This window comes from Phoca vitulina, unplaced genomic scaffold (genome assembly GCF_004348235.1).
Source record: "Phoca vitulina isolate PV1807 unplaced genomic scaffold, GSC_HSeal_1.0 scaffold105, whole genome shotgun sequence".
Lineage (NCBI taxonomy): Eukaryota > Metazoa > Chordata > Mammalia > Carnivora > Phocidae > Phoca > Phoca vitulina.
The window spans coordinates 23,943-37,970 of NW_022589808.1; the positions used below are offsets into that span (position 1 = coordinate 23,943).

The following is a 14,028-nucleotide window of genomic DNA, read 5'->3' on the forward strand; positions in this document are numbered from 1 at the left end:
AGGTCATGATCTCAGGGTCCTGGGATCAAGCCCTGCATCGAGCTCCCTGCTCAACAGGAAGTCTCCTTTTCTGTCTGCCCCTCCACCCTGCTCATGTTCTCTCTCTGTCTCTCTCTCTCTCAAATAAATGGAGGATGCAAGAGCCCAGTGGACTCTGGAGTCTGGCCTTGCATGGCCTGTCCTGACCCCTGGAGTTTGCAGCTTTGCCACAAAGGAATGATCACCACAAGTGCCTGATAACAGCCTCCGGTGTCCTGGGAGCGTGAGAATGGGGCCTCGGAGTGGGGAAACCAGCTATCCTGAAGAAGGGCTAGCTATCAGGACCCAGAAGCCACACCTATGAGCCTGTCTCCAGGGACGAGATCCTGGAGGGTTCCCTGGATGCTACAGGACAAAAGGCAAACACCTGAGTCTGAGCCAGGATAACCGTGCACCTTGGGAGTATGGAAGCGAATCAGGACACACCCGAGGACCAGTGGGGACAAGTCAGATCTGGAGCAGCACGTATTGGGCTAAAGAAAACATTTTATTAGCGTTAATTTCACTTGTTTCTTTTTACTTTTTAATATGACTATTAGAGCACTGAAAATTACATGTATGACTTACGTTTTTTATCAGACAGCGCTGGTCTAGATTGTTTTCTTAATCAGGCTGAACAGGGCAGCAAAGTTAGGAAAATTCTATAACATAGAAAGTGTCAGCGCTGCACCCTGGGAGCGAGGCCTGTGGAATTCAAACTCACAACACATGCCTTATTCAGATCATCTGACAAAGTCTCTCCAGAGGGACTTGACTCACCTGGGTCCACATGGACTTGACTTCTGAAAGCAGTTGGCACAAAACGAGGCCGGAGACATGGACACCCCTTGTAAAGCATATTAAGAAGACAAATTTTCTTCCAAGTGCAGGGAGAGGTTATCAAAAGGCTTTAAGGAAGAACAAGGCACGTCACTTACATTTCCAGAAACCTGTTTTCGCTGGTGTGCTGGTACTGTGTAACCACAGCTCTTTGGAGAAAAGAAAAAGTCAAGAGTGAAGAAAAAGCCCTGATTGGTCACCTTGGCCAATTTCCCTGGTGGACCTCCTCCCACCATGGCTGGTCCCAAGCTACCAAGGTGAAGTTACTGATGACGAAGTTGGGGAGAAGTCAATGCTAACAATCAGCTCTCAGGAAGGAGAACTAGCTACTGCCGTGCACCACTGCCTGGACCAGGAGGGAGTGGGTGGATGGGGTCTGGAGACAGGGTCAATGGAACTTGCTGGTGGGCTGGGCATGGGAACGTGACATGTCGAGGATAAATCCTCCATCTCTGCCTCCACCGGGACTGGACGCTGTTTCCCAGACGGGGCGGTGGGGGAACGCGTGGAGGTGGGAACTCCAGGTTTCTCTGATGGACATGGTGAGTTTGAAATGTGGAAATGAGAGGCACCGAGTAGGCAACTGGGTATGAAAGACTGGAACTCAGAAGAAAGGCCGTTGGCCTGGGGCCTGAGATCCAGGAATGATCAGAAAAATCAGGTCTCTTCATCTGCAGGGAAGGATGTGCTCCCAGTAGAGAAAAGAGAGAAAGGAAAAGCCCTCCGGCATGCGGAGCAGGGGTGAGCAGAGGTGAGGGGGGCAGGGAGCACCCCAAGGGGCTGGCATCCTCCTGCATTCTGGTGTCCTTCGGAGGTGACAGTGGAGCCTCCTGCCCCCCTATGATGGGCCCCGGTGGGTTCCCTGTGCTCAGCCGTCCCCACCCGGCCCCTCAGGCAAGCACAGCTCCTTCCTCACTGTGGAAAAGCAATCACTTTGCACGGCGCAGGGAGATGATCCTAAGATGCAGATGCTTGGCCCAAGCATGCAAACGGGGACATTTCAGCCCTGGGGAAGGCCAAGCTCAGTCCAGAAGGAAAAATTAAGATTCCTGGGCACAGGATCAGCATGGATCAGACCTGAGATGTTCACTCTGCCACCCTCCTTTGGGGTTGACACCAGCTGTTTCTTCCTTGTCTGTCCCTTTGAGGGGCCAGCTGTATTCCTTTGGAAATTAGGAATTTGAAATGTGAAACTGAAAGAAGTCTTAGCCTCTCCATAAACTTTCTGCCTCCTGCAGTCCTCTACCTGCCAAGCTATACCCCCAGCTCCGCCTCGCCAGCCAATTTGGAAATGCCAAGGTTCTATTCATGTCTGTGTCCTTCCCCTAATTGGCCCCTCACCCTAGTGCTCCCACTCACTGAAATATGCTGGAATCATCCCAAGTGGTTCGCACATATTCCTGTTGCGGTCCTCATGGCTTCTCTGGCACTGGGGACTTGTTTGAATGCCACATATAGATGAGGAAATTGAGACCCGGAGAGATTGAGTTCCCTGACCAGTGGAGCTGGGATTTGACCCCAGCAGAGTGGCCCCAGGGTCTCACCGGGAACCACCACGCTATTCTGCCTGCTGATGGGACATTAGTCTCACTCCCGTTTGGGCTTTTAAGCTCCTTGAAGTGTGACTATGTCATACCTTCTTCCATTTTACCACATCCTTACCACAACCATCCGAAGTAGGAATACCCATGAGAAAGTTGAGGCTCGGAGGGGTTTAGTAACTTTTCCAAGATCACACAGCTCTTAAATCCTTATCTCTTTAATTCTGAAGCCTGTCTTTTTAACCACAGCAATAGAAACAGACTTTACCCCATCAATCTAGAGAGCAGAACTAGAGTGTAGGAATAGAAGAAACATCAAAGCAAATGCCATTCCTGTAAACAATAGTTTGGAAAAGAGGAAAGTGGCCATGACTTGGAAGCAAAAGATTCGGGTTTGAATGTCTACTCCCCTGACTCTACTCCACTCTAGGGAAAACTGTTTAATGTTTTTGGACCCCCTTTCCCCTCATTGTAAAATGTCCTTCCTGCCCCTCAGGACTGTTAGACATTAAAGAAACACCAAAGAAGCCCCTTGTGATTGTAACGTGTCCTATCATTGCTGTTGCAGTCATGCTCGTCAGTGGCAGGAAGATGCCTGGCCTGTGAGGCTCTCCTTGGCTCTTCCTGTCTCCGGGGAAACTTGCTTCTGTGGGCAGCTCTCCAGCAGGCTGGCACTCAGCGCTGTCACCCGGAAAGGGGAAGCCTGAGCTCAGAAGTACATCACAGACTTGTGTTTGTGGGCTCAGGCTGGACCTGGCCACCTGCAGATAGCCTTGCACCTCACTCTCTCTAATAGTTTGTGGATCATCATCACTTGCTCGAGCAACTTAGAAGCCCACCTGCACAGGCAGTGTTTGGGGGGTGGGTTTTCTGAAGCCCACGCTCACGGCCCTCACTGGGGAAGGGTCCATGCTTCCTGCTCCCTCACCACCACCGCGGGGTGCTTCCTGTGTAAGCGAGCCCCCCCCCCCCGCTCTCTGCTGGGGAACAGGGCATTTCTGTCAGAAACCTTTAAATGTCTCTGGGTTGCTAATGTGGGAAACCTTCCTCTAATCCAGGAATCCAGCCTGAAAGGAAAAGAGAAAGAGCCAAGGACCTTGCATTTAGGCAACGTTGTGACTCTCAGGAGAAAGAATAAACCCAGCGAGGTCTGACAGAAAAAACTGGTTTCTTGGGGCCCCGGATACTATGTCTCCTGCATCAGGCAAGAGACTCAAGGGGTCTGACAGAAGGAGCCAAATGAAAGGCAGTCAGAAGGACCTGACTCTAGAGCTGCAGAATCTCTCTACCTGTACCTGTGCCTGTACCTGTGCCTGCGCCTGTGCCTGTACCTGTACCTTCACCTGCGCCTGTACCTGTACCTGTGCCTGTGCTTGTACCTGTGCCTGTGCATCTGCCTGCACCTATGCCTATACCTGTGCCTGTACATGTGCCTCTGCTTGCACCTGTGCCTGTACCTGTACCTGCACCTGTACTGTGTCTGTACCTCTGCCTGTACCTGTGCCTCTGCCTTCACCTATGCCTGTACCTGTGCCTGTACGTGCACCTCTGCTTGCACCTGTGCCTGTATCTGTACCTGTGCCTGTGCCTGTACTGTGCCTGTACCTGCACCTGTGCTTGCACCTATGCCTGTACCAACACCTGTGCCTGTACCTGCACCTGTACCTGTGCCTGTACCTGCGCCTGTACCTGTGCCTGTACCTACACCTGTGCCTGCACCTGTGCCTGTACCTGCACCTGTACCTGTGCCTGTGCCTGCGCCTGTACCTACACCTGCGCCTGCACCTGCGCCTGTACCTGTACCTGTGCCTGTGCCTGTACCTGCGCCTGTACTGTGCCTGTACCTGCACCTGTGCTTGCACCTATGCCTGTACCAACACCTGTGCCTGTACCTGCACCTGTACCTGTGCCTGTGCCTGTACCTGCGCCTGCGCCTGCACCTGTACCTGTGCCTGTACCTACACCTGTGCCTGCACCTGTGCCTGTACCTGCCCCTGTACCTGCACCTGCGCCTGTACCTGCACCTGTGCCTGCGCCTGTACCTGTGCCTGTGCCTGTACCTGCACCTGCGCTTGCACCTGTGCCTGTACCTGCACCTGCGCTTGCACCTGTGCCCGTACCTGCACCTGTACCTGCGCCTGCGCCTGTGCCTGTACCTGTAATTGTGCCTGTACCTGTACCTGTTCCTGTGCCCGTACCTGAACCTATACCTATACCTGTACCTGTACCAAAACAGTGCTCAGCTGCACTTTGAAAGAATGATCCATGGCAGCAGTGTCCAGCAGAACTTTCCAGGAGGACAGAAATGCTGTATTGTGTGTGCCCAGTCTGGTAACCACTAGACACATGGGGCTATCGAGCATTTGAGATGTGACTAGTGTGACCAAAGAAATTAATTTTACATTTACATCGTTTTAATTTACTTGAATTTTGACAGCTCCGTGTGGGTATTATATAGGGCAGTATGGTCTGGAGCCACATTGCTGATGGTCTGTTGTCAGTAAGTGTTTAGAAGGTAGGCCAGAGAGAGAGCATATTCTTTTTTTTATTATTATTATGTTGTGTTAATCACCATACATTACATCATTAGTTTTTGATGTAGTGTTCCATGATTCATTGTTTGTGCATAACACCCAGTGCTCCATGCAGAATGTGCCCTCTTTAATACCCATCACCAGGCTAACCCATCCCCCCACCCCCTTCCCCTCTAGAACCCTCAGTTTGCTTTTCAGAGTCCATCGTCTCTCATGGTTCATCTCCCCCTCCGATTTCCCCCCTTCATTCTTCCCCTCCTGCTATCTTCTTCTTCTTCTTTTTTTTAACATATATTGTATTATTTGTTTCAGAGGTACACATCTGAGATTCAACAGTCTTGCACAATTCACAGCGCTCACCATAGCACATACCCTCCCCAGTGTCTATCACCCAGTCACCCCATTCCTCCCAACCCCCACCACTCCAGCAACCCTCAGTTTGTTTCCTGAGATTAAGAATTCCTCATATTCTCAAAGCTCTCTTGGTTCCCAACAAAGGACATTAGCCCAACCCTGAGTGGGGCACCTGCAGACGTGTGAGGACATTGCTGGTTTGTCACAATGCTTGGGGGACACAACTAGCATTTAGAGGGCAAGAGCCAAGGAAGTTAAATGACCTCTGACAAGGGGGGCAGGTCCATTCAAAGAATGGCCCTGACCAAATGCTCTTAACACCCCCTTATTCCTCCCCTTTTCCCACTCTCCACTCCCCCCAGCCACCCACTCCTTTGCGGGAAGAAGTAGCCCAGGACAGAGCCTTCACGAAGGCCCAGGCTGGTTCACGTCCACTACATAATTTTATGCCATAATTTGGTGCTAAGAGAGTAATAACAGGTAAATAAATATAACCAAGGGTTTGCATAGGAGCGCACACAAGCTTATGTGCATGATTCAGAGAGACAGACACACAGCTGCATGTTTTTGTCTGATGGGTAACTTTGAGTCCTATTCACCCATGCTATCGTTTGTTTGCAGTCTGTCTGAATAGTAACTTTGGAGTCAGAGACCCAGGCACTGTGCACCTGCGGGCTTCGGCCCGGCCTCTCCGCTTGCTCTGTGACGCCACCTGGTGGCTGGAAAATTCTAACACTGGAGCCGTGAAGAAACTGTCGTGATAAACCTAAATAATCAGGCCCCAAAAAGGGAGGAGAGAAATACGCAACAAATAAGGGTTCCATTCCAGAAATGTTTTGTGGTGTAAAAAATAGCATGAGGTGTGTGTCTTCAGGGCTCTGTCCCAAGGTGAGATCTGGAGAGGGTCTGAGAGGAGGGGCTCCATGCGAGCGCTAACCCTGCGGCAGGCCTTCCCCAGGTGGACACGCCTCACCTCCAGCTCACCCCTGGACCGGAGAAAAGCCGTGCCTTGGTCTGACTTAGTTCCACCGGCTTCCTGCCTCCCACGTGGGCAGGCGGCTTCCCTTGGCCTTGGTCTGAGGTCTCCTTCACTCTCTGCTTCTCCACGCATTCTCCAAGATCCCCCATGCCTTACCCTCGGGTCTCCTTGCAGATGGACAGGCCATGAGCTCTCCCTGCCCTGCTTCCCTCCTCGCATCTCTAAGGAGGGAGGCCTCTGTTTCCTGTGTGGGCCTGGGGACATGTGTTCCCTGCACTTGAGAACGCAAAGGAGAAACAAATCGAAACATCACAAAACCCATGGACACAGGCAGGCTAAAATCACAGCTGGGAAGGAAGCACCCGAGGATCGGTTGGTAAATACAGGAATCCCCTTTTCAGCAGCCTTTCCCTGGCATTTCCTTAAACCTCCCTGCCCCTCCCCTCACCCCCAGGGGTGTCTCTTAGCTTAATCATTCAAGGAAGCCGGATCATGAGAAGGGGTCAATATTAGCGTGAGGAGTGCTATTTGTGTTTATTTTACTCCGCAGTAAAGAGCCTGGAAGGCCTTGGCCCGCTCCTGCTAATGACTGTGAGGACGTCCGGGTTGGCTGGATCCATCTTCACCCACCTTCCAAAACTAAGATGCCCAGGATGGAGTAACAGCTGGAGTGGGGGTAAAAGGGACTCCCAGGTGCTCAGCTGCAGGCCAGGAGCGAGAAATGTGGACCTGACCTGAGCCCCTGCTTCCCAGCGGCCACATGCCGGGGTTGGGCTCAGGCCCCTTTGGCCTTTGGCAGGGGGCCAGTGCACTTGCACAGGGTCCATGTTCACAGGGGCCCACACCCGGGGTTGTCTTGAATTTCTCAATAATCTTGTCTTTGGGTCTGTGTTTTGTAAGCAACATGTGATGGGTCAGTGGAGGGTGTGCGAGGGCCTTGGAGCCTTGGCTCATGTGGGGTCCACCTCCCCATCTTCACAGGATGGGCTCTCAGCAGCCAGCTCCCTGCCCCTGCCCAGCAGCCTGCGGCCGCCTGGGCTGACACAGTGACCTGGGTGCGCGAGGGGTTGACGTGAAGTGTGAGCCCGGTGCCGGGTTGCGCACCAGGGCCCCCCAGCCCCCACAAGGGCCTGCTCCTGAAGGACCCACTTTGAACAGCAAAGGCAAACACTGTGACAGGCAAAGAGAGATGCAGAGGAAATATACCTTTTGTTGAAGAAAAGGGCCTGTACTTCCATTTTGCACGGGGCCCAGAAAATCATCCCCCTGACCGTGGCTAGACAGGACCTCCAAAGCCTGGACTCACTGAAGACCAGGCTGGGGTCTCTGGCAGCTGCAGAGCACCTCTTGGCAGCCCTAGCTCTAGGTCATCTGGGAACCTTGCGTTTTCTCCCTTGTGCAGCTGTCCGCGGGCACATACCTGGTGCAAGGGGGTGCGGGAAGTGGGGAGCAGGGCCGTCGCTCACCATCCCGTGTAGCCACACGCTAACATGCCAGTCCATAGTCACCGGATGAATTCGCACCGGTGGGGTAAGAAGTCTCCAGGGTCTCAACAGCAGTCAGGTCCTGATAAATCCTAATACTTCCATCACATTCATCTTTTCTTCTCGTGCCTTCTATGCCTTGTACACCCTTCTCTGATAACACAGATATATAAACCCACCGTGTTTGCCAAGAGAATTGGTTAGGATTATTGCATTAGAATGTTTAAGCCAATGTTCAGCTCTGAACGTAAGCCTGGCTATCCCTCTCAAACATGTCTGCCAGGTGACGACAGTCTGGCTTCCGGGGGGCTGTTCAGCTGTCTGTATGCACACAAAAGCCATGGAGGTGGACCTTGAGCTATGAGGCCTCTGTAGAGGTGACGGGGGGACAAAGACATTCAGAGAACGAAGAAGCTGTTGAGGATGTTGGAAAGTGCAACTCAACTACAAAACCACTTTCCAAATCTGGGAATGTATCAAAACACGTGTGGCCAATTCTACAATGCTCTAAACATTACAGTTCGATTGTTGAGTTCACTGAGCATGCTTGATTTTGGCCCTGAAGTTAAAATTATTTATCTGCATGGTTCTGGGAGGTATCCCTCTGCCCAGGGACATTTATACAGGCTCAGTTAAAATCCTATTCCATCAAACCCCAAGAAACGTTGGCTAACACCACAGTTAAACGGAGCTACTGCATCAGGATTGAACCTAAGCACACTGAAGGTGAAACACTAGTTCGTTTTGAACAGAAATCCTCTGCAAGCTGTCTATGCACTAAGCTATGGCAATGCTGACTGTTCTCACCGTCAAGGTCTTCAGGGCAGATGTAAGCTGGAGGATGTTCCACCTCTTGAACTGGGAAGCCCAGTTTCTAGAAGGAGCTTATGAAGGGCTTCAAGAGGAAAGGCAAGGTTTCTGTGTATGAGTCCTAAGATTTGAACAGTGCAGCTCAAACCACTTTTGTTTCAGATTTGTTTCTTTCCCAATCACCATCCCTCCGATGGATCACCCCCGGGAAATCAAAGCCAAACTGTACCTCAGCTTCAAGCAATAAAACGTTATGGTTTGGCTCTGGTATCTGGAGTAGTTGTAGCCTGAAAATCACCCAAGATACCCTGGAAGGCAGGTAGCTGAACTGATCTCCATGTGCTCACATAGTTCTCAGAGCACATTATTATTTATTATTTTAAGATTTTTACTTGAGAGAGCGAACAAGCTAGAACAGACAAGCAGGGGGAGCAGCAGTGGGAGAGGGAGAAGTAGGCTCCCCGCTGAGCAGGGAGCCCGACATGGGACTTGATCCCAGCACCCTGGGATCATGACCTGAGCTGAAGGCTGACGCTTAAGTGATTGAGCCACCAGGCGCCCCCTCAGAGCACATTTGTAAGTCTTTCATGTGCTTTGGCCTAATAATATCTAGCAGGCTATGTTCCATCCCTCTAAATTAGGCATGGAGGGAGGGGGAAAACAAGCCCGTAATTAAAAGTTTTCATGAACTTAGTAGTATTTTTTTTTAAATCAGAGAAGTTTTTTTTTTTTTTTTTTAAAGATTTTATTTATTTGAGAGAGAGAGCACATGAGAGGGGGGAGGGTCAGAGGGAGAAGCAGACTCCCTGCCGAGCAGGGAGCCCGATGCGGGACTCGATCCCGGGACTCCAGGATCATGACCTAAGCCGAAGGCAGTCGCTTAACCAAATGAGCCACCCAGGTGCCCATGAACTTTTAGTGATATTACGCTTGTTCGGTTTGAAAAGCACTGGGTAAGTACTGGCTAATACACATTAAGAGTGACAAAGAGCAGGACCGAAAACCAGCCAATTTCAGTAAAAGCAAACAGTAACATTTGTTGAGTGCTTTTGTTCATGCTATCTATTAATATTTATTTAATGCCTACTATGAGCCAAAAACTGTTCCAGAAGACTCACGGGTGACGAAGGAGAATGAAGGCCCTGCTCTCATGGAGGCCGTATTTTAATTTGAGTTCACATTTTATTCACCGTTTGTAGACAATAAACTCATAAATACATAGCATAATTTCAAGTACTGAGAAGTGCTAGGAAGTAAAGCAGGATGAAGAGAGAGCAATCGGGATAGTGAGAGCAAATCCCACCCTCTCTGGGAGGGAATGAACCCTCATTTGCTCAGCTTAAGTCAGAAGCCAACTTTGGGACCAAACCACTGTGGCCAGGTGTGGACACAGTGTTTCAACATGACCGCCAAGGGCCCACCACAGGGCTGAAAGGTAGCACAGCTTCCAAAGGGAGGAGGGAGATGTTGGGCTGTCACCCCACTACACCCCCAGGTTCAGAGCCCCCGGTCGTGGTCTGAAGGCAGGCAGAGGTCGGCCTCCCAGAGATCATGGAGCAATGAAAGATCCAAACAAAACTTGGGGAGAGGCAGGTCAGGCAGCACCCCGGATGTTCAGAGCCTGAGAGCTGCAGCCCATCAGTCAGTGTAACTGGGAGGTGCCAACAGGCACAGACATGAGTCCCTAACAAAGGCTTAGGTCCTCAGTTATAATCGGGCCACGAGGAAAATAAAATGAGGTCTTAGATAAAATGAATTAAACTGTAATCTGAAATGTGTAAGTTCCCCACAAAGTTTGGCTGTCAAAATTGTAACTATTAACTGACTTTTTCTCTGCCAGAGTTCATGACCTCATTCATCACTGAGAACCTACTATTTGTCAATTACTCTCTTAAGTGCTTTGCATTTGTGAACTCATTTAATCCTCAAAGCCACCCTTTAAGCGGGCGCCGTGATGCTCCTGTGGTTAAGTGAGGAAACTAGCTTGCCCAAGATCCACAGCAGTCAGCTGGGACCACGCAGGCAGGCTGGACCAGGAGCCGGGCTTGCCCGTGCTGCACGGTACGGCTTCCTTCAACTCTTAACAGTAAGGTTCTTCTTAAAGACCAACTAATTACACTTTATAGCAAAATGTGCCTTACTCCAGGTTTATATGCTTAAGTATAATGAATATAAATTATAAATACAATAAAAATTTCTTGAATAATTAGTAATAGTCAACTTATGTCCAAATCCTGAGACATTCCTTACGTATTAAGATGCACTGGAAACCAATTTCATTCCTGCTCCAGGTGTATCGCAGGTGACCTGAGGGCTCTGCTCCATGGCTCCCGCTATCAGGGATGGACAAGGGACCATTATGGTTCCAAGTGGCAGGGGAAAGGGAACTCAAGAGTGTCCTCCACAATAAGTGGTCCATCCCGGAAGCGATGCACTTGACTTTCCATCATCTCCCTTAATGAAAGAATGATCCTCTTGAAAGATGTATAAAATCTTCCATCTCACCAAGTAGCAGGTAGTACAGTAATATAGTAACTGGGTGATCAGTATCTTAAAAAGCTCAGATAGTTTAAACTCCTAGAGGTACTTAACTGACTCCCAGAGAACAGAACATACAACTTAAGAGAACAAAATATCATTCTTGTGTAATATAGCTGGAATCACATAAATAATTAAGAATGTGTCCTTGGAAAAAAGGAAATAAGCAAAGCAAAATGAGCAATAGTAATAAATCATACTTATATAGTTTCAGGTTTTATTTTCATAATTATCTTCCCATAAAAGCAATAATCTACATTTCCATAACAACACATTTAATATTTACTCATCAAAGAACTGGAAAAAATAGGAAGCACAGATTTCATACACAAATACCATAATATTCTGCGTATGTACAAATAAATTCAATATATTAAATATATTTCTAGATTGACTTCACTTACAATATAATAGAACACTGAGTATTCGATTCTGAGCATATTCATGCAGGCTTCCACTTTGGTAAAAGTGATGACACGAGTTCTGGAAAAGTTTTTCCTGTTGTAAACACACGTTTCCCACTTCTGACCACATTCTCAGGATAAAGACTTCTGTACGTGGAAAAATAAAATGCATGAAGATGGAACGAGGGCTCTTTCCTGGACACCACACAGAATAACCCTGACATCAAAGAAATATCCCCAAGTCCTGGCTCGTTAGTTCCTAAGTGTGGGCGGGGGGGGGGGGGGGGGAAGAGGCTGCACTTGAAAGAAATAGAGCCTTTCATGTTGTTAAGGGTCAGCTGCCCTGCTGATACAGAATGCACTGAATTACTCATTTTTAATATGTAAAACTTAACTTTTCCAAGGCTGCAGTGGGTAATGTAATCTATAAACAAATGGTCCAAAATACCTTTTAAGAGCTGCCGAATCTGTTTAGACAGATGGTTGCTTAGCTCACATGAGCATGAACACGAGACTCCCGAAGTTTCCGACTGGATCTAAAGGGCCCAGCAGCAGTGGTGGGCTCTCGGAAGTATTACTATGCCATTCAGTACAAATGTCTAAATACAGCCTCGCTGAGATTGTTCAAAAGTTCGTCTCCACACAATTATTGAAAATGAGCTCCTGCCGCAGAACTATGCAAGTAACTTGAAGAATCAAAGCATTAAATTTGTTACTGTTTTAAATCAGATCTTCAGTAACAACTTCTACCCCCCCACCCCCAGCCAAGCGCACCGGCCACAGAAGATGCCATCCTGGCTCAGTCCTCCTCTCGCTCAGAACCAGCTGTGGCTAAAACCAGACATCAGGACGGATCTTGGCGTCTTCAGGGAGCAGCAAACTGTGCACCTGCACTGGGAGAAGGCCGGCTCTGGGAAGAGGCAGATGGGCTGTGTGAACGGGGACACATGCTCTGGGTGGCATCTGCCTGCAGAACGCACGCTGCTGCTGACGGGTGCCTCTCTTCAGTGAATAGATTTGGAGATGGGGCCAAGCCGCATGGGTGAAAAAGGAATGCTTCACAAATAGCTTTCTAGGACTACCTACAAGAACTGACATATTGACGGCTTAGTCCTCTCAACAGAAGCACCTCCGAAACAGTTCTTCCCCTTCAGCTACACGCCTGTGGTATACAGTGTCCCCGTGCCACATTAACTGTCCTGCCACAGCTCTAGGTGAATCAGAAATTATTTCGGAGGGAACAAAGGTCTATATTCTAGACTGATGGGAACATTACCTATTTGTTAGAACGCACAATAGTCCTCATTAGTTCCCATTTAGCCAAGAACCAAATGGATTTGGAGACAGCTGCTGTGTGTTTTTTTGGTGGAAAAAATGTATTTCAGAAAGGAGTTGAATATAGCTTCAAAACTTTCAACTTACACATAAGACTTTAAACATACCTTTTATTGGGCTAAATAATATTGTAAGGCTCAAAAGAGCATCCTGTCCCTGTCTTACCTCTGTAAAGATTTAAAGATTTGATAACTTAAATGTATCTAATATCAATGGGGATAAACTTCCTTTTCAAAACAAAAGTTTAAAATACTACTTTGTTTAACTCAGTAAACTTCACTTTTAGCAGCAATTATTAAATAAAACGTAAAGGAAATCCTCTAACAATAAATCACAAAAGCCCAAGAGAAAAGAATTTCTATGCCTAGTGTCCCTTTTGTTTAGAACACAATTTGTGGCTTGCAAATTTAAAAATCAACTGTATTAAAATGTGACCGTATATTTTTCTGTTAATTCCTGCTGATGTCTTAGAAAGGCTCTTATGTAAAGAAAAAAAAGTGTTTTCACATAGTGCGTACTTAGGGAAATGATGACTAAACATGGGTCTTTATTACCATTTTCAAAACCACTACTGCAATGAACTCTGGATCCCCTTAGACAAGGTCCAAGTCCATGAATGGCGTGTCAGGACTCTTCTCGTCCTTTCTGCAGCAAAGCAAGGCCCTAGCACAGGCCTCCTGCGTACTCGTCTTCGTCTTCCTCTGCGGTGGGGGCCGTGGCGCCTTCAGACTTAGCCTGTGGTGCTGCAGATTTCTTCTTGATTCCCCCTCCTGGAACCACCAAACTCAGGCCTAGCTTAGCATACTGTCAATGACAAAGCATGTTCTCAGAAGCCAGATAACCCGAATCTCAATATGCCACGTGTCAACAGTAGCTTTCAGTAAGAGACGGATCTTCATTTTCTATCTCAGGAAAACCAATACTACCATTTAGATGGAAAAACAACCACAACAAAATTCAATACTTTCTGCCATCAGATGGCTTGTGACCGTGACGTGGCAGGTACACAACTGGTAAAAATATCAGTTATACGTCACACTCAGGAATTGGAGATAATCGGGACACACTCAGCTAAGTAATACTTGCAGTGCCTACAAAATAAACATCTGCTGAGTAAATGAAAAGAGTTAAGCTAGGGACAAATTCTTTAAAAATAATCAGACTTACAAAAGCCTATGTAAAACTTTACCT

The 14,028-nt window shown here is 48.4% G+C and overlaps 1 protein-coding gene across 1 annotated transcript in view; it reads right to left on the bottom strand.

Moving 5' to 3' along the window:
- Positions 1-9,516: 9,516 nt before the first annotated feature.
- Positions 9,517-14,028, bottom strand: part of NAPG (NSF attachment protein gamma) — a 31,538-nt gene continuing 27,026 nt past the window's right edge. The window contains exon 12 of the mRNA XM_032397854.1: positions 9,517-13,641. Within this exon, the coding sequence (XP_032253745.1) occupies positions 13,501-13,641 (141 nt within the window). The 3' untranslated portion in view covers positions 9,517-13,500. The remainder of the gene's footprint in view (positions 13,642-14,028) is intronic.